The sequence below is a fragment of the Scleropages formosus genome, chromosome 8, assembly GCF_900964775.1.
Source record: "Scleropages formosus chromosome 8, fSclFor1.1, whole genome shotgun sequence".
NCBI lineage: Eukaryota > Metazoa > Chordata > Actinopteri > Osteoglossiformes > Osteoglossidae > Scleropages > Scleropages formosus.
The window spans coordinates 4139377-4160147 of record NC_041813.1 but is presented as its reverse complement, the minus strand read 5'-3'; the positions used below and the strand labels follow the sequence as shown (position 1 = coordinate 4160147).

The 20771-nt window shown below is 43.9% G+C and overlaps 1 protein-coding gene across 22 annotated transcripts in view; it reads right to left on the bottom strand.

Moving 5' to 3' along the window:
* Positions 1-20771, bottom strand: part of nrxn1a (neurexin 1a) — a 330335-nt gene that overhangs the window by 163858 nt on the left and 145706 nt on the right. For 12 of the 22 annotated variants that reach the window (XM_029254386.1, XM_029254388.1, XM_029254396.1 and 9 more), the window contains 6 exons: positions 18845-18871; positions 12236-12358; positions 10393-10774; positions 9035-9225; positions 7743-7916; positions 2764-2883 (listed from right to left, as the gene is read on the bottom strand). In XM_029254386.1, the coding sequence (XP_029110219.1) occupies positions 2764-2883; positions 7743-7916; positions 9035-9225; positions 10393-10774; positions 12236-12358; positions 18845-18871 (1017 nt within the window). Of the gene's footprint in view, positions 1-2763; positions 2884-7742; positions 7917-9034; positions 9226-10392; positions 10775-12235; positions 12530-18844; positions 18872-20771 lie in introns of those variants that run through there. The other 10 variants (XM_029254393.1, XM_029254398.1, XM_029254400.1 and 7 more) reach the window with 2 other exon arrangements.

Genomic DNA, 20771 nt, shown 5'->3' with positions numbered 1-20771 from the left:
TGCCGCTTCCGCTCATTAAGGCGTTACCCAGTCAAGCGATTCAGAGCGGCGCAACTTTTTGTCATAATCTATATAGGCCCCTAATTTCTGCGCAAGCCGAAATAAGCGATATACATATTGCTGAAGTAACAAAAGAACACAGCAACAACAACGCACCCTCGTTATAGAAAGTTGCAGGAAACAAAGTTAATGGTCTTGCATAATTTCATCTAGAGCATTTGTGCTTGCCGCAATGTTACCTTTTCACATCACGTAAAAATAAAAGTTTATCCCAGAAATGACTGCGCAGCTGTTTCTGCTTCTTGTATTCGCGATACGTCATTGAAAAAAGCGTGGGTCTGCCGCACTTATCGGACACTTTACTGCTATAATACAAACCGATGCCGCAGCTGCAACCTCTCATTTCATAAATAAATGCTTACTGACCGTCAGCTAAATGGAAGCGAAGGATAATGAAAAGAGGGATTAAAAAATATTGCTCGGCTGAAGCACACTAAAAGAAATATTCATTCCATTAAATGAAGCACATTTTGGTATTTACCTCTACAATCTATGAGCAAAGTAGTGCATATTAACATTTCATACTTAATATGATAAAAACAGCCAGGATTCATATCTTCCTAAAATTTCAACAAGGTATTTCGCAGTTCTTAAGAGTTACATCTAAAGAATCAAAGTTATAACTTATTTGAAATTAAGTAAATAAATGTACACATTCACAGTGAAAGTAAACACTGATTTAGTGAGCTTACAAGTGACATACATATATTAACGGGATTAAATTCATCTTTGCACTGCGGTTACAGCTGGGCCTCAACAGAGATGTGGGCCTCATGAGCACCGCTCTACTGCCTCCTGGTGTCGGTTTATAAATACAAGAGGCAGACAAAGACGGTTCTATTTAGGGTTGGAAGATAACACCTGCAGTGTAGCCTCACTCGACGCAGTGGTTAGTCTTCTCGTCAACACGAGCTCCAGCAAACACACTCACAAAGAGATGTCTGGGGGAACTGCAGGTGTGTGTGTGTGTGTGTGTGTGTGTGTGTGTGTGTGTGTGTGTGTGTGTGTGTGTGTGTGTGTGTGTGTGCGTGCACCTGGCAGCACAATGCTCCAATTTGAGCTTCAGTGTCAGGGAGGAAAAAAAAGCCTCCTGTCCTCGATATGAAAGCAATGATTGTCAGAGCGATTTTATATTATGCGTTTTTATCTCGTTGAAACGATAAATTGACAGATTTCCTGCTCGAGCATTTGATCGTCTATGTCACCCGCATCCCCCCCAACCCCCACGTCAACTCTGCAAAAAAAAATCATGATCACACACAGCTCACACTGCAGCAGAAGACACGCTGGAGACAGACACAGCGGAAAAGAGAAATATCCCGACCCCTGTTGGAACCAGATGGTTGCAGAAAAGATGTTAAGGCAAAACAGCACCAATTACAGTGGGGGTGGGAAAAACAAAACGAGAGCGTGGGACGCAACAGGAGGGAAGTGGTACAGCATGAAACAAAAGCAAGACTTCCGGTCCAATTAACCGTTTGCATCCGAAGCGGTGCCCTTCCACACTCGGGCTCCGTGGTGTTTCGCAGGCCCCGTCTGGTACGCTGCCACACACACGGCCTGTGGCTGTCAGCACTACAGGAGCACACTTAGACACACCTGCGAGTCGCAGGGAGCCAGAGACTGCGCCACTGTCAGCTTAAACGGCGCCGTGGACGGTTCCTGCTCGCACGCACGGCCCTTTGAAAGCGCCACTGACGAAAGGGGCGGTTGACACAAGGCTGTCGGGAACGCCGAGCTGCAGCTCACCGCGCAGTGGCACACAACGCGCACAGAAAGCGCTGTGACAGCAGGTGCCAACGCTTACCTTTCCCCCAATGTGTCTCCCAAGGAAATCGCCCCGTGGATTTGAAGCTCAATTCAGAGCCAAACGGCATGTAAAGAAAAGGGGGGGCGGCAGGTTATCACACTGCTTAGAGCTGCCAGCCTTGGATCAGAAGGTTGCTGGTTTGAATCCCACCCACTGTTGTAGCACCCTACTTGAACAAAATCATCCCTGCTGTGCACATGGGTAAATGGTTCAAAGTAATTTCATACAGTAAGTAACTCTGCATAAAAGTGTCAGCTAAAAAAGTATGAATGGGGCAATGTGAACACACACACACACACACACACACACATTTTCAGAACCGCTTGTCCCATACGGGGTCACGGGGAACCGGAGCCAACCCGGCAACACAGGGCGTAAGGCCGGAGGGGGAGGGGACACACCCAGGACGGGACGCCAGTCCGCCGCAAGGCACCCCAAGCGGGACTCGAACCCCAGACCCACCGGAGAGCAGGACTGCGGTCCAACCCACTGCACCACCGCACCCCCCTACAATGTGAACAATAAACAGAAAATATAGTTGTTTCCCTGTATTATAATGAATTAAGTAGAAAACAGAGGCAGATTATTATGAAATGAAGTTGAAGAGAAACATCCTAGAGATCATTTTTAGACACAATCAGATGTTATTCAAGGGGGGGGGGGGGGGGGGGGGGGCACTAGAAGGACCCCGGTTACGAATCCCTGTTCCCGCCATAGGACCTTGATCAAGGTACTGAACTGATAGAGCATGATGCATAAATGGGAAAATCACTGCAAGTGAAGTGGAGAAAGCTGTCAGATAAATAGATGTGAACACATGGTGGACATGTGAAGGTCCCTCTGCACCTCCACAATGCAGCGGGGCAAGAAACAGGAAGTGGAGGACAACTCACCGTCGTTGCACAGGGGTCCGCTGAAGGAAGTCATGCTGCAATCGCAGGTGAAGCCCTCCCACTGCTGCAGGCAAATGCCCTGGTTGGCGCATGAGTCCTCCTGGCAGGTGGTGCTGGGGCCTGATGAGGGTGCGGAAGGAGAGATGGAGGAGCCAGATCATACACAGCAGTCCGCACAATCGCATCTCTAAACAGGGCTTCTGTTTCTTATCAAGTTTCATCATATTGTACTGCTAGAAATGTGAATCGGTATGGGTCACACAAATTAAGGTGTGTTCACCAAATGGCCTTTACGCAACCCTAAAAAAAGAATCGGTGAACTTCATGAAGGCAGACCACTGCGGTCAACTGGCTCAATATGGGTCAACACCAGCTGGTTTCATGGACCCATACTGGCTTCTTGCTTTGAAATCTGCATCTCTCGCAGGAATCACAGGAACCCGTCCGCGTCTTTCACCAAGAGAGCTGATCGAGAGCCCATGAGCAAATATCCAAAATAGTGGCGCGCACACACACACACACACACACACACACACAAACATGTGCATGCATACACACAAGAAACACGCAAAGCCCCATGCACCAGAGCACACAGAGAGGAACGGCAGCTGCACAGGTGTGTTACCTGACATCCCATCTGACGCAGCTGCACCGTGCGGTCAGATGATGCGAATGGAAAGCAGGACCGCTACACAACTCTAACACAAGAACATGAAGGCTTCATTCCAAAAGATGGCATTTTGTTTACCTTATTAGTCTGTGACTCGGGGGAGTTACCAGGAGGATTCTGGCGAGAGGGTGGGAGGGGAGTCGTTGACAAAAGGTGGACAACACCGCAGCAGGGAGTGACCAGAAGGGGGCCTGACCCCGAAAAAAGGTGCGTTTGCATTGGAAGAGCGGTTCAGAAAGACTCCCGTCCTGCCCTCAACTTATGGTATCTTTTTCTTTTTTCTTTTTTTTTTTAAATCCAGGTCAGTTTTTAATATGTTTAGCTGTCACGGACCCAGTGAAGCAGCCCTCTCTCCAGAACCTTCTGTCTCCAACGCAGAATACGCTTTGCACAATTTTAGGTACACATACAGTGGAAAGATGAGCATTTTTAAAAGTTTTTTTTTTTTTTTAAGCAAAGTTTAAATAACATTTATATTTATGTATTTTATGTCCTTTGCAGAACTAATGCATTCTGTTGGAGCGATAGGAAGAGCAGAAGTGTGTGTTAGATTTCAGTAGTAGGAATCAGGAAGTGCGTGAGCGCACACAGTCACACAGCCAACGCGGCCCACACTCTCTGACCGAGACAGGAAGAGTGAGGTCTGGAGGAAGCTGCCCGGAGCTGAGAGGCGGCTGACCAGGCACCCTGGCGAAGGAAGACAGATGGTGGGAGAGGAAGAGGGCAGATGACACCCCCAACAACAATTAAGGGCTCCGGTTTATTCATTCTTCTGTGAGTGTGCTTGAAAAGAACCGAGGGGTTCCAGTTTGTTTGTGTGTGTGTGTGTGTGTGTGTGTGAGAGAGAAAGAGAGCGTGTCCATGCTGGGTGTGAGTGTGTGGATGGGGATGAAAGAAAGAGCAGCAAAAAATGGTCATCTTTAAATCACATCATTCTCCAAAGATGAAGGCACCGACAAAGCAGGATAGCCTTTTGTTTTTTGCCATAAACTTCTCCCTGAAACTTCTCGCCTGAAGCACGCTGGAGCAAGAGCACTTGAGCAGCCTTCTTATCCACAAGTGGTCAAAGAGGTCTGATGGACCCAAACACTTCTGAATGCACGAAATACAAAGGCAGTTTTTTCTTCCTTCCTTTTTCAGTATCAAATCGGGATCCATCAAAACTAGCTCACCTACGTTGTTCTGTCAGTTTCAGCGGCCGCCCGAAGAATGGTTTGATGCCAGTGGAATGAGAAGGGGTTAGTATGGATGTTAATAAGTGATTTATGTGATGTTAGGGCCAAGATCAGTTTTTAGGCCATTACTAGGATTTAACCTAATTCAATATGCAATTACGGTAGAAAAAAAGGTATTGACATTCAGTTTAACATTAGTATTCAGTTTAAACATCTTTTTTTCTTTTTGTCATTACAAGCAAGTATGCAGTTCATTTTAGTCTAATGATTATGATCATTATTATTATTGGATTTAAATCTCGGCAAATAAACTTGAATTCTGTAAAAAAAACAAAAAAGCCACAGAATATTCTTTCCCTTGTTGCCATGGAATGCAATACTTTCCACAGTAATCTCCATGTGAGGCTGTGAAATAACTACACATATTGACATTGTGTACAATACTGTACAAATATACAAATAATGCTCTAAGAACTCATACAGCAGAAGGGCAAGATATATTGAAATCTCAGTTTATGACTGGATTGGCTCTTAAAAGCAGTATATTCTGCTGAAGCCAACTGAAAACAGTATTGATTCTCTTAAATTTTACTTACTTCTGATCTTTAACTGGTTTTAAAAATCGGTTATTTTGACTGAAATACTTGCAGGATTCCCTCTTGTAATAATTTACTATGGTAAGCATTCAGAAAAATCAAGGCTTCCTACCATTAATAGCAAGAATGTCTTTACATACATTTTGGGACCCCCAAAGTCATGGTGCACTTCCACACGTATGTTTGCAAGTCGTGTCGAGACAGCATGCAGCGGTGACACCTATTATCGGTTGAAGAGATGTTGGGCAGAGCAGGTAAAAAGCATGCTTTAGAAAATGGCACAATGTGGTCGACAGGACGGAAGAAAACATCCGAGGACAAACATGAGCTGAAATACCGAGGTGACCACATACGTCACAGGACCTACAGGACGCAGAACCCCATAGCTGGGAATACAAGATGTCGTCTCGGCTCTTGTATTCACTATGGTTCAGCAGCTCATTCACTTTCCATGTGACATAAAAAGGTGAGCACATACTCCATTTCAGTTTTCTGGAGGACGGGGGCAGGGAGGGGTGCATATGCAAAGGTTCAGACTTGATTCCGACAAACACGGCTATCTACCTTGCAAGTCAGCTTTCATCAATGCAACTTTTGTCAGCAAAATAAAAGAAAAAAACAGGCAAAATATATCAGATGTTAGTAAAGCATTGAAATGTCAGTGGTTTGTATTCAATCTTTTCAGAGAAACAGGCAGAAAATAGGTAGTGAGAGAGAGAGAGAGAGAGAGAGAGAGAGAGAGAGAGAAAGAGGGAAGGCTGGACAGTTAAAAGCAGAGCTGGACCGGAGCCATCAATGGACCGGGAGAAGAGCAAAGGAGGTATTGAAATGGGTAACAAAAGAGTATAAAACAGGTAAATGTGACACCATGGGTGGCAGGGAGATGGAGTGATTGGCGACTGCTGGGAGCCAGTTGTCTAGCTGTGTTTTAATTGCTCATATACTGACTAAAGCACCTGCTATTTCTCTTCGCTATTCATAAGGGGTCCCGAAAGAACTTTAATCTACTTATAGTAGCCAATAATATCTTCATTATAAAAAAAAAAAAAAAAACTGCAGAATGTAGTATGAGGAATAATTTAAGCTGTTGGGCTTTAATGCATTAATGGGGTTGAGTGTCAAACAATGGGACAAAACTGCTATGCTGTAAGAGAACTGCGGTTATTGTGGTTTTACTTTACGCAACGTGGGAGCACGGTATATTCCCGGTGCAGGCAATCCTCATTCTGCAGATGTGACGTTTGCTATTTTGCATGTTCGCTGAGGAGAGAAGGGAGACACCAATAAGGATGTTGAGGATGGGGATGTGAAAGGTGCTGGGGACAAACTGGGAACTTTCGGGTGCCGAGTTGTTAGGAAGACAGAATCAGTACGTTACCCCCGCACCTGCACCCGCTGAAGGCTTTTACCGAAACCCACAAAAAATAGACCTGGCGTCAAGAAGCAGCAATGTTAATGGAAAGGGCTTTTAGGGAGAAAGGCATTAGTAGTTAATAATGAATAGTGGTCGAGAGTGGAAGCTGATGTAAGAGAACGTTTGAAATTAAAACTGTGTAAATGATTAGGACAACGAAATCAAATGTTCATTGTGTATGCAATTCAAACAGAATAATAAGTAAACTCAAGTCAATGCATGCAACAGAAAAACATCATACATAATTCAGGAGGTTTGCTCTTGGCAAATACTCAGATTTATTTGGCATGCATAAACCAAAAGGAGAATACAGATGAAATGGGAAAATAACACAAATAATACAAATGTGTAAATGGAATGTAATATGATTATAAAGAAATACAACTCAAATAATATGCTCGCAGAATAGTGACTTATGTTTTGTTTATTTTACCCGCTCAATGTCCTGGATGCCATTCAATGGCATGCAAAGAACTATGAAATCAAACTGCTGCAGTCCACAGTAATACTACAGTAAAGGGGGTCCATCTAAAGTGATGTTAATGATGATGAATCTGGGGGGGGGGGGGGTGAGGGAGGTCCAATCCAGTACTCTCCTCGTGTGAAATCCCACCTGTCACCTGCTTGTCCAAATCTCCTTTACACACCTCCTCACAAGTGTGCAAAGCCTAGGAATGGCTCTTCCCGATCCAAATTTCCAAAATTATATGCTTAAAAAACAGGCAAATTAATTATTAACAGAATAAACAAATGAATAAACAAACACAAGCTGAAACTTAAACTCAAAACACAAGTGTTAGCAAAGAACAACTCCAATATACCAGCATTGATGTAAGCGCGTCCTCTCTACTGCCTTGGCTTCTTGGCGCTTCGCTAAATAATAAATTGTGCTGATTAATAAATAAACACGCTTACGCCTATAAAAGGCACGCTCTGGCAATGAGAACCACTGCCCCTGCTAGGTAACACCGGCTAGATCATCAATGCAGAAGGCACTCAGGGAAGGCACAGCAGAGATGCAGCACAGGCCAGAAGTGAGCCCAGCAATCGGGTCACGTGACCAAGGGTGCTGCAGGAACTGGAGATCATCTGCTGGATGAAGGGGCAGCGGGGCTCATCCTCACCTTCGCACCCCCTTTCGATCTGGCCCACGCAAGCCAGGGCGTCCGAAAGCAGGTCCGGAAGGCGTCCATTCAAGTCCACTGACGCCAGGCACCCCTGGAAGCCCTCTTTGGCGTGAACCAGTTTGGGCAGGTCCCGGTACACCTCCTTGGCGACTCCTCCGATGAACAAGTTACCTGAAGCAGGACGCAGACAAAGAGTGGGGCACAAGCAGGGGCAAAATGACCTGAGGCGTCAGACACATCTCCTCTGTCTGCAGCACATTCCAGCCTTCTGACTCTTGTGACTGAGTAGTGTGACCAGGGACTGCTGTCCCCTGTCCTGCTGCCGTGGCATGTGACACTACTGCCCTCTGGCGGCGCCTCCTTTAAACAACAAGACTGGCATCGCAGAAAACCTGTGTCGCAGGTGATGCAAGAATATCCGAGTATTAGAAGGAAAGCTGGAATTCGTGCCTGTCAATCTGTCAGTACAGATCTCAACTACACCTGTGTCGCGAGGAGCTGTCGCGGCAAGCGAAACCCCTGAACAGGGAGACATAGAACATTTTCTGGAGCGCAGCCGTATCCAATAACCCTCATTTATAGCAGGGAATATCCTTGGGTATTGAATTAATGATCAATTTCAAAGAAGAAGAAAGCAGCTGAATATGACAGTATTTGAGCACTCCCGTCTTTACCCAGAAGTCCCAGCAGCCTTGAAGAACTCTCATAGTAAAGGCTGCTCACCTCACTTGAAAATGCCCAGACTATCTACCCCATCGCACAGTTCCTCAGTTTCCATCAGCGTCCATTAGACATATGGAGGAGAATCTGCTACACCAAACCCATGATGCCATGCTCCTCAGACTGAGGCTGCCAACTGTTATTCACATTATACATATACTTTTAAAAGGTGAAAGCCCTGAGGCTTTTCTTGCCTTGGAGTCTGTGCCCAAGGGTACTGAAACTCTCCTCCCAGTCATTAGAATGTGCTACATTTAAACTTCAGCATGGGCAGCGGTGCTTCGCTCTATTAATGACAGGATTTAAGTGAACAGCGGACTGCTTCTTCCTCAGCAATTAACACTGTTCTCAGTTTACACTGTGCTTTTGGGCTTGGAGTGGACATCCATATCATTTCTTCCACTTTCAGGAACCCCCGGAAGCATAATCACCCCTTTTAGCGAAGATCAGTACTGCAAATGTCTGCACAGTTCACATAAACCCCGGCTAGAGCATTCACCCGAGAGGAGAGCCCGATCACCTACAGACTTGGACGTGACTGCTCCCATCCCCACCCGAGCCCAAAGCACCTTTCAGGTCCAGGTTCTTGGCCCCCGTGGAAGTCTGTGTGGTGACCTTGGTGTCAATCTTGACCGTGTGCAGGTTGTTGCCGTCACGGGAGATCATCACGTTGTGCCAGTGGTTGTCGTTGAGCGGCTTGTTGGAGTTACCCTTGATAAGGTGCGCCCCGTTGCCCAAGTCCCACACATAGTGCAGGTACCTGCCAAAACAGGTGTTCCTATTATCATCTTCATGTATAGAGTGGCGTCACTGTTAATGCAAGTAGTAAGACTTCTCCCTGGGGGGGGGTCATCGCTTCTTTTCTTTCTGGACAAAAGGCTTTTTTTTTTTTAGGCTTGTATATATTCCCCAATCCCCTGCTTACCACGGTAAAGCTGTTACATGAAACCACCTTGTGGGGAATTGACAATATATGAGGAAATAAACAGCAGGTTCCCTGATGAAAACCATATCACCAGAAATTAAAATACCGAAAATAAAAAGCATTTTTATGCATGCTTGTGTAGCAGATGTATTATAAACACAAATATAAAATATAGATATATTTTCTAATAATTGTAACTAAAATGATGAATTCTATTGCATTCTATTCAAATAATTAAAAACGGTACCATAAACAGCATAAGAGAGTGGAGCAGTTTCTGGTCAGTGTAACCTTACAACTCTGAACATAAATCAGTGGAGGAACTTTTTTTTTTTTTGAGTTCTGAAGTAAAAGTCATGGGAATGAGTGCAGGATCAGATCTAACTTCACTCAGTGCTCTATTTTTTTGTGGTGCTCACTTTCTTGTGCTTTTCTTTGTCCACTTTCTTTTTTTTTCCTGTCTTTTTATGTCATGCTGAGAGATACCTGAAAAAATTTGTCACTACCAATGAAAGTTAAAAGATTTTTTCCATTTTGAAAAACTATAGAAAGAGTAACTGCTCAAGATGCTGAAAGTGCTTGATTATTTCTAATTAGCCATTTCATATCTTTTTTTATTTTTTTGAAGTTTAATTTATTATATTTTACTCACTGATGTTTACAAGATCATAATATTAATAATTCTGCTTGTGATCACTGTCCTGCTGATAGGTGAATTTTCTCTCTTCGCAGACTGAAGCAGGTTCTCTTACAGTATTTCCCTGTATCCATTCTTTCTTCAGTTTTGTAATGATGTCCCATCCCTGCTTATGATAAGCATCTCCATAGCATGATGCTGCCACCACCACACTTCACTGTAGGATCAGTGTATCTTGACGCATGGGCAGTGTTAGGTTTGTGCCAAACATAACACTGAATTTTGGCTATAAAACCTCTAAAAGTGTCATCTAACACAAAATGTTTCCTCACACTGGGTCACTTTCATAATTCTGGCACACCTACCCCTTGACCAGTTCCACCACAATGAAGTCATTTCCATCGCCACTGTTGTAAAGGATGAGCCCATCCGAGGAGGTGGTCTTGAACTGGAAGAAGAGATGCATGGTGTAGTAGGCCTGCAGAGTGCTCAGCGCTACATAGCTAGAGCGGGACTTGAAGGTCACCGGGTCGGCGATGATGATCTTGTAGCCAATCATGGCGTTGAGCTCGCAGTAGTCAATGTCGCCATTCTTGCAGAGGTCAATATAGGCCATACCATTGAAGATAAGGCTCTGCAGGTGGCCGATGAAATTAGAGGGCACCACCGACATATACCGCTTCTCAGTCACGATGCCTGTCTCAATGTTGTGGAACTCCAGCTGTGTGTGGTCACCCGCCATTTGACCTTTTTGGGGGGGTGGGGGTGGGGGTGAAGTGGGTTGGCCAAAAGTGGGAAAGAAGGGGTTGAGAGGGGGAGGTAGGAAAGGAGGGTAATGGGGTGGTCACTTGCAGAGCTGTCACACTTGAAAATACACCATGTGAATTTCCAAAGTCTAGAGACTACAGTGCTTCTTCTCGGTTTCTCAATGGCATGCTGGGATTCTGAAGGCATCACGGTACCTGACAGTATGCAAAACTGATACATTTCTACAAGAATATATACAACTGAAGGACACAGGTCAGTGTGTAGAAATAATGTAACAAAAAATAAAATGGTTGAACCTATAAACAATCAGCACTGAGTACAAGTCTGTAGAGACATTTTTCCAGTCATTTTAATGCTTTCACTGAAAAGTTTATTTTTGTTCATTTTAATTCACTCCAAGTGAAAAAGGAGAAGTCGTATAGTATTTTTACTCTTTACAACTATATTCAGTATTTACACAACTATGATTTACAGAACCTAACATGATAACAAACAAATTAAGTTAGGTCTGTATTATTATAATCATTGATCACGATTAGTAAAATTAAAAATAAATGAATGTCTGGTCCCATTTGCATTTGTAAGCTGAGGAGCCACTGTATATATTTTTTAACAAATTTTGCATTATGTCAAACTCCAGTAGAAGGACCTCTTGAAGCCGAGAACGATATGTAGTCAGACTGTGTTTTCACAATATTGACAAGTGCACTGCAAAGAATAACCACAGGAATCTCATTAAAGGATGAACTGAAGCAGTGCTACCATATTCACTGCATCCTACATCAAATACATGTTGTTGGGTGCAGGACACCGAAACTGTGAGGTGGTTTCAATAATAATGTAGCAGCCAGCCATGTGCATTCTTTTTGTCGGTCCTCATACCCACTGTAGGCTGGCACACGCAGTCCCTTCTGCCTGGCGTCAATGAAGGCTCCTGCTCCTCTTTGGCCTTCGGCTTTATAACGGAGCGTTTCCTACCCGCTTGTCCTTCTATTCACTGCCTCTATGTAATGTATTACTTTCGTTCTCCTATTCATTACATGGACCTCAAAGGCTGCGCTCTAGAAAGAACGCTCAGATTAAAAGAGTAACAACCTCTAGGAACCATGAATAAATAAGAAATCCCACATTACTTCCAATACTGTAAAACAGTCCAGGCAACGATTTTTAATCTTATCATCATTAAAGATGCAATAAAAGTTCAGTGGGCTTTAGGAGTTGCGGTGCTCAGCTCTGGCTAAAAGTCAATCAAGGGCCAGCAGTCCTCCACACATAGACTTGAATAAGAGTGCGAGAGGTGTCACGCCACACCTCTGTGTTTCCATCGTGTTACCTGATGCATGATTCCAGCTTCCCCTGGAAGACAAATGCACTGGGCCTTCACGGTTAATGACATAGAGGGCGAGACGAGGCAAGGTGAGACGGGAGGGGACGAAGTACCTTCCACGGGCTGCAACTCATCCACGGTGAGCTTCAGGTTCTTTCCTCTCCTGACCACACGCACTGTGTGCCACTCGTTATCATTCAGATTATAGCCAGCAAAAATGGTCTCCGGACCTTTGCCTGTAGGACAGTCCAGAGAGAGGTTACCGCACACATCCATGGGAAGGTTAACAGACGTGAATGCACAGAGATAGAAAGAGGAAACAAACAAAGGACCGATACTGTGTCAGGCTGACCCAGAAGAAGCCAAAAAAATCTATACCTACAATGACATGTTTGATTAACATTATTAGAAACTTTTGTGAAACCTTGGTCTCAGTTACCTGGAAACTCAAGCCAACGATCTAGTGCCCTGCCAAGCAAGTAAACTATCATGTCAAGCTTTAAACCTCTTCCAGACTGGTTCTTACATCTTCATTCTACTACCATCCCATAAAGAAATTAATGACACGGCTGTAATGAAAAAAGTGATCGATTCACCTTCCAGCCTTTCTTTGACCCTAAAGTCATTAAGTGCTCGTCACAGTCTACCTCAGCCATAGTGCTCACAACTTCTTTCATGAAGCTGTTATCAACCACCCTTAATACACAATATTTACTATACCCTCACCTATGGCAAATCTTCGAGTGCCACTGTCACCTGTACTTATTCATCTGAAATGCTGCTGTACTTCATACTGTCTTGGAAGAGATTCCGTAGGGATCTCCACGATATCTTAGCAGTGAGAGGAGGAAATCCCATACCATCAGTGGTATGTCATAAATCTTCCAGGCACCTGAGCCTCTTGGGTGGTTAGAATAATCATATAATTCTAAACTTTGTCACCAATCTGATATTTATTTATATATATTAAAAAAGCAGCAAATAAGTAAGTAAATGAATAAATAAGTATAAAAGAAGACCATGGTCACTGTACACTTGTGTAAGTCCATGGGAAACTCGCGGGAGAAATACTGTCCACCCAGGCACAGAGAAAGAACAAAAGTAATTATTTTCCTCAAATTGTTCTCTGAAATTTCCACAGGAAAGCAACGTTTCAGCTGAGCCGTACATCAATACAGTAAGTAACCTCAGAAGACCTTGTTACCGTGGCGATGAGAGCAGTGACATTTACTGCAGTCCTCCACCAGAGGACGACACAGAATCATAAACACTGTTTCGCAGCAGATGTGCAAGGAGGAGCACACTGTCCGTTTGTGTCAAGCACTCCAGAGCAAACACCCTTTTCAACACGAAACCCTTAGCAATGGGTGTTTAAATCCCATTTATCAAGTACACAGGCTGCCCAGTCCCTGCTCCACACTCTTTTGTCCGTGACCTTTTCACAGAGGAGCGGCCATGCAGGGGTTCCGAGTTTCGGGGCTGTGGCTGAAAGGCCTCATCGCAGACAGAGGAAATAGGGACTGTGATTTCTCCGAGGCTCCGACTTGCCCCTATCCACATGACGTCACGGCGGCTGTGGCAGTCAATCCCACAACTCGAGCGCCATGGCACGGCGATTTGAACAGATAAATGGTGCGGGTGTATAACTGCATACAATTCTGCTAAAACAGACAATGAACGCAAACTTGCTTTACTCACAGTGATGTCACAAGGTGCAACACGCAGCGATGAGCGTGACAAATTTGTTAAAACTCTTCAAATATACTTTTATATTTAATTGCGGTACACACACCATGTTGAATTATTAACAAATTCTATTTTCGCACAACAAAGACGCAGGCATTGCTGTTTCTAGTACTTTCGTCTGTTGCCATAGGAACCGCGGGCGAATGAACATGTAGCTAACAGAAGGAGAGCAGCCCAGGAGAGTAGGAAAGGATGTCTTCTGCTGAAAGCGAGCTGAGAGGGCAGGGTGCTCTTTCCCACGTGCTACCATCTCCATCGACTCGACCGCATCGCACTTTCCCTCCAATCGGAGGCGGTCGGTGGGGATTAAGGGCGGAGATATCGGCGGAAAGAAAGCAACATGCAAGAAATCTGAGCTCGGCCAGGAGATGAGAATGTAACACGGGAAAATAAACTTGTGCACCGTATCATTTGGAAAGGACACAAAAACAGTGCAGCACTAGTAAAACTGTGTTGCCGGGTAGGCTCCGGTATCCCGCGACCCCGTATGGGACAAGCGGTTCAGAAAATGTGTGTGTGTGTGTGGATTACTACTACTAGTAGTATTATTACTATTACTTGTTTCATATGCCTATAAAAACTAACATATTTATTCATCTATCTGATGATTTTCCCGAAAGCAAAGTACAATGTTAAACCACCGACAACTACTGCATTTTCCCCCATGTATACAGCTAGGTAATTTTTACTGGACATATTACGGGTAAGTACCTTGCTCAGGGGTACAACAGCAAGCCACAGGGAACCTGCAACCTTTTGGTCCAAAGGCAACTGCTCTAACCACTAGGCTACCAGCTGCCCCTCAACTTCAATATCAAAAACAATTTTCACTTGATAACTTAATTTTCCAAGCATAAGAAAAATGAACAAAAGTATAAAGAATCCTTTAAAATGTGTTGCTTACTTGCTTAAAAAGAATATTTTCAGTAAAACCATTTATCTTATGCACCACTGGACCCCCGCCTGGTGGATCAGGGGAATGGCTTATATTTCTGCGTTCCACGCAACCCCAGAACCCCCACCAAGACCCTCTTTCAATTCATCTCCTGCACGTTCCTTCTCTGTCAACCCTTTTACGCCTCCATTTGGATTCACCAATGCCCCCACGAAGTGCTGATGCAAATAGCAGAGCACCAATACCCAGGGAGAGGGTCTGTCCCACAGACTTTGTTACCAACACACACGGTCCCCGAGATGAGCAGCATGTGCTTCGAAAATTGAGAATATAATGCAACATATTTGTGTGACCAATTCATTTCTGAAAACATGCTAGATTATTGGGACAGAAATATCTTGAATAAATTTTAGAAATAAGATAACCCCCCCAATTCGGGATAAAACAGTCCATAAGTAGGTGCGTTGACAGTCACATGTCAAAACCATGGCCACCCATGGCTGTGTGGGACAGCCAATTTGTGTGATTAAGATAAAGCAGGATGCCACTGGCTGGACCAAATATGTCACTCTTGCAGCGTTCATATAGACCAGTTCTACAGAAGTGCCATGATCTGAATGACAGCCCTCCATACAGAGGGATTTCAGCACCTCGGACACATACTGACAGATTTATGCATAAAAAATGAAAAATGTTCTCTCCTTTATCCACAACTGCGCGAACTAAGGGGGGGGCATTATTTTCTGCTCCTTACTATAACATCACTACCATTACTATTCATTGACTTCTCTGCAAACACAGTGATCTCATGTGTTTGCATCAGTGTAATCCTGGGAATATGTATAATTACACTGCAGAATAAAAGATGGTCGAGTTCCATGCATAAAGTTAAAACACAGACATCTTCACGGACAAGTGTGCATGTGTGCGCACACAACTCAAACACAACAAGCTACAAAAATGTCATTCAATACTCAATCATACACCGTCCTAACCGGTTGATGACCACCAACTGGAAATGAGAACAAGAGAAGGAAATTTCCGTAACCCAGATGAAAAAACTCCGCACCGCCTATTTGTTTAAAAACACATATTCAGCTTGTTGTCACTCATTACTTTGAGATAATTTTTAATACCCACAGAGAATATTCAACCTGAAGTAACACTATTTCTTTTTCCCTCATATAGATCAACCTTTCTGCAATGCTCCTGAAATATCAACAACAGAGGCAGCAACAATGTCGGGACAAGTTGGCAGAACAGCTGGCTGCTATTAAAGGAAGTCAATTGGAATATCATTCAACGCCATGATGCTGAAAAGATGTTTTGACGGGTCAAGTCTGACAATCTGGCAAAAGCAAAACATTCTGTACATAGCTGTATTTTTTTTAAAAAAAAAAAGTAAAACAGGGACAAAACAAAAACTGCAGGTGACGACATAATAATAGGAAAATTGAAACGAGTGCCTGTGATAAGTAAAACCACACGTGCAGATGTGAGAGGGACAACACAGTGGCTCTTGTTGCCAAGCCTTTCTGCAGGTGAGACCTCATTTGGTGCCGTATGTTTCATGGATTTTTGGTTCCCCGTTGCTGGAAGACTGGTACCTCTCTCACTTTCCCTCTCTCCATATGCCACATCTCTGCTTTTCCTTGAATGAATAATCTTCTGAGACGTATTTGCGCCTGGAGGACCTGGTCGGTCCAGGTGGTCCGCTGGATGAGAGACTGCTGGCGGCTCTAGCCCTCCCTCCTGCAGTCTACCTGCAGATACAGCATCCCCGAGTGGAGAGGGGTTTCCACTGTGGGGACAGGAGGCCCTGTGATGCTGGACCCATCACTCACATGCAGCACTACACTTAATTACACTTTTTGGTGCTTTAATATTACAGGTACAGAATTCTAAAAGGGGATCTTAACCACACTCTTGCCATTTACATTATTAAATTATTTTATATTACGTTAGATGATTTCTTGATACTATATCACATTATTTACATAAGGAAAACACACAAAGGGCATAAATAAAATGTTTGTTTCAGGAGTAAATAATTACCAGCCTGGATGAAGACTTAACTTTAGTCTCAAGTAAGGAAGCAGAAAAAGAATATAACAACGCAACATAACTAGATGCCTGAACATCGCAGGAGTGTAATATCTAATAAGTAATACTTCATGTTCAGATGATGATTTTGTCAATCAAATGATTTTGTCAATGGGGGATCAAAAGCAGGACTCTGGCAATATTGTCTCTGCCCCTCTTAGCACCCAGCATCTTGTTCCGTCCTGCACAGTAAATTGCCAAGAAAATAAAACCCACAGCTGCTGTCTGGCTCCCCATTGAGACATCGAGTTTTCAACAGGGATGCGATCAGAGGTATTGTTGAGCTGCCTAGCCACCAAGTAGAGGAAAGGGGGAGGGAGGGGTTGGGGACCCATAGGCCAGATTCAATACCCGGCACACCGCCTGTCCTCGGCAGTGTTTGTAAAACAAGGCACAAATGTTTCCCTCTACGCATTTATGACAGCTTGGCTTTCAATACAACTGAATCTTGTCTGCAAATATATGTAACGAACACTGAAATGGGGTTCTTGAACGTGCATGAATCTAATATGCAAAAACATTGCAATAATGTCTATAACTTATTATTCAAAATATGTCTCTTGGAAAACTGCTATGTGGTTATTAAGCCATCGCAGCGGGAGCTTAATTTTTCTGTGACAAAAAGTGCACACACGTGTTTCTGCCTGTGAAACATTAAGTGTTTCTTGTTGTGTAATTATTATTGAGTGAATTTTTATTTTTTTATTGCAATCACTTAAACTCTTAACTTAAAACTATCCTAATACTTTTGTTGGGACATCATACTAGATTTTGCACAAATAAATATGCCACCACAAGGAGAAATGTAAGTAAGATAAATAACGTGGCTTACCCGTCTTCTCCTTTCCTCTCGCTTTCTCTCTTCTGTAACACGAGTGACAGTTTCCAAACTTGAAATACTTACGCACCACTAATGTATAAAAAGACATTTGCATGTCTTCTAAAGGCAACGTGTCTGACAGACTAACATCCCCTGATGCTTTGTCCATATGTGAAGGAACCAGACAAATTGCACAAAGAGGACGGATGCGGAAGGACTGGCTAACCAGAGTGTATCTGTGGTTTTCCTCTCAGAGGGCTCAGAAAGAGGGCAAAAAAGCTCCCTCCTCATCTCTCTCGGTGGCCACAACAACGAATGAAGTAAACATATCAATGTTTTTTTTTTTTTGCCAAGTTAGAGAAGCTATCATAAACTCAACTCATCATATTCTGTAAATAATTTCTTTTCCCCGAAATGCCTCGGGAGGAACCGTGCACACACCCTCACCCCGACATCCCTCTCTCCCCCCTGTCCCCCATTATCATTCCCTCGTCTCCACGTGCCCATTTGCTCAGTGCAGGTTAATTAAAGTAATAAAATCACAGTCCTTATTTCCTTTCTGCTTTGAAAAGCCCCATCAATTTGCATGCTGAGAGATAGAAGATTAAAAAAATAATAAAATCATGCATTACTAAATACTCCTCACTTTCAGGAGCGTGCATTTTGAATTGGGTGTTTAAATGTAGCATGTCAAGGCTTATTAATAAGAAAAGGCATTAAAAAAACAGGGTGTGAAGAACCCTAGGTGACAGTGATGTTTTCATCATTAATCACCGCACTTCACTCCTATGGTGACTCTTAAAACTCCCTGCATTGATTACATTGAGCATGGTGGAAAACTGGATTTTTCTTCCTCATCATCCACACCTCTCGAACTGCAGTGAGGAATTAAAGAGGGCTACATGCGTGCCCCGTGACTGGGGGGTGGGTCAGACTCACCTTTCAGTCACGTGATTTTTCACACCATGTTTACTTCGAATAGTTTTAAACTGATTGTCTGAGTCCCGAGCATGGTTAACCTGATCTAACAGCAGATTTATAATAAAAACATGGACTTCCAAAGAACAGGACAGTTTGTAAATGTCTTACATTACATACAGGAAAACATACAGCATGTATATAGAAAGCATAGAAAAAGAAATGCGAATTGCCACTTACTGGAGGTACAGTTAATCCTGATACAGTCTAGATGGGGGAAGAATAGATGAGATGTAAATTTAGCCTTCAAGGTTATAGCTGCAGACATCCATTACAAAACAGTCTCCACCTCTCTGGGGACAGACACATGGACACTGCGGCCCACAGATTCTCCTGTCCGCATGAGCTCCCATGTCTAAGGTGGTCACCACTCACTCTGCCTTGCATCTCACTCATTAGGTTGTGGGGCTGGCTCAGATTTGTCACAATGGGCACAATGGCTTTCCATCATGTGTTTCAGCAGCAGCAGCAGTCTGGCAAAGAGGTTGCTTCAGGTCTGTGAACATGGCGCTGTGTGCACCAGGACACAAAGACAAGCCATCATTCCCTCTAAGGAGACATCACTGGGATGAGCACCAACGCATCGCTCTATTTTTAGCAACTATTGGCTTATGATGCGTTTGCATGTAGCTTTATATGGTTAAATATTTGCATTTTATATTAATGTTAAATTTTCTACTATTATTTTTTTTTTTTTTTTAACATCTCAGAATTAGTCCCAATTACAAATCCAAATGGCGGCTAAAGTATGAAGGGTGGGATGCACCGTTTCTCTATTTTTTATTTTTTTAAAAAGAGGTAGGCTAACGGAGGTGGCCCTGCCAGCACGGAAGACCCTTGTCATTTTCCAGGTCACATTCATTTGGGACAGGGAGCACATTGGAGACAGAGTGTGGGATCGCGGCAGCAGCCAAGCCAGGCCACTGGGGAGGTGTGCTGGATTGTTGCGCATCTCTTAGGGGTTTCTAGCAATGCACTCAAAGGACATCGCGTTCCCCTGACCGCTGCCATCTGGGCGAATGTGAAGGAGCGCTCGTAATTTTGCTTTTTTCAGAAGGCCGAACTCATTGATGCACTCTCTCACAATGCAGCGTGGAGTGTGTTCAGGCTGGACGCCATGCCTTCGGTGATCTAAGGGCTCCTAATAGCACTTCTCAGCAGCCGCGTTGAAGGATAAATACATCATTAGAGGCTAAATACTACTATTAATTTAGCAGTATTACTGCTATTACAAAACTGCTGCTTTAGAAGCAATTACCCAATGACAAATTCAAATTACTAACATTAGTTCTTTAAAAAATAGAGGCGGTATCCACACTCAGAAATACCTGTGATCACATACAGTTCCAAATGCACTCACGTAAAAAGTGCTATTTAGCCTCTGTTACAGTAGACCAATATGGCCCTGGTTCATGAACTAAAAGGACAGAGAAGTGCTCTGAGGACTCATTTCAATTGAAAACCCAGCCTCACTCCCCATGTGGCTGTAGCCGGTCATGTGTTGTCAACCGCAGCAGAAAAGTGGTCGCAAACAGCCAAAGACCAACATGTGTACACCCATAAAGGGAATGCTTTGCGTTCCTAAAGGGGGTGGGATGGGGGCTGACACGGGAATGGGGACCGTTAATAAAATGCTGAGGTTCGATAAACAAACATCTTTATCGTCAGTGGACATCTGAGGTTACCATGGTGACCTGGCATTTAAGCACTGTCGCCCTTGTTGCCACGGGCCCCGTCGCCAAAGACACTCCAGTGTGGTCAGAGCAGGGTTGTCTCATTAGTATGTGCTGCTAAACTCCAGCATCTGGGCGCCCGTTCCTGCTGGCGGCACAACGAAACAGATGGCTAAAACAAAATTTTGGGGAAATTCGCTGAGGTTCTGAGACCTGCAGACACAAGCCTATTTTAGCTTGTGGATAAAGCCAGGACCAGGTACCCAGAAACATACGGTATATATGTTTACATAACTTAAAATTTCTCCCCCTGAAGAAATCCTTCAGTTTTAGGTAAACCCTTATTTAGTGCCTTTTACGAAGAGCAAACCCTGGAAGCGTAGGGTAGGGTATAGAGCAAAGTGCAGCCTAGTGCAAATGGTTATCCTCTTTCG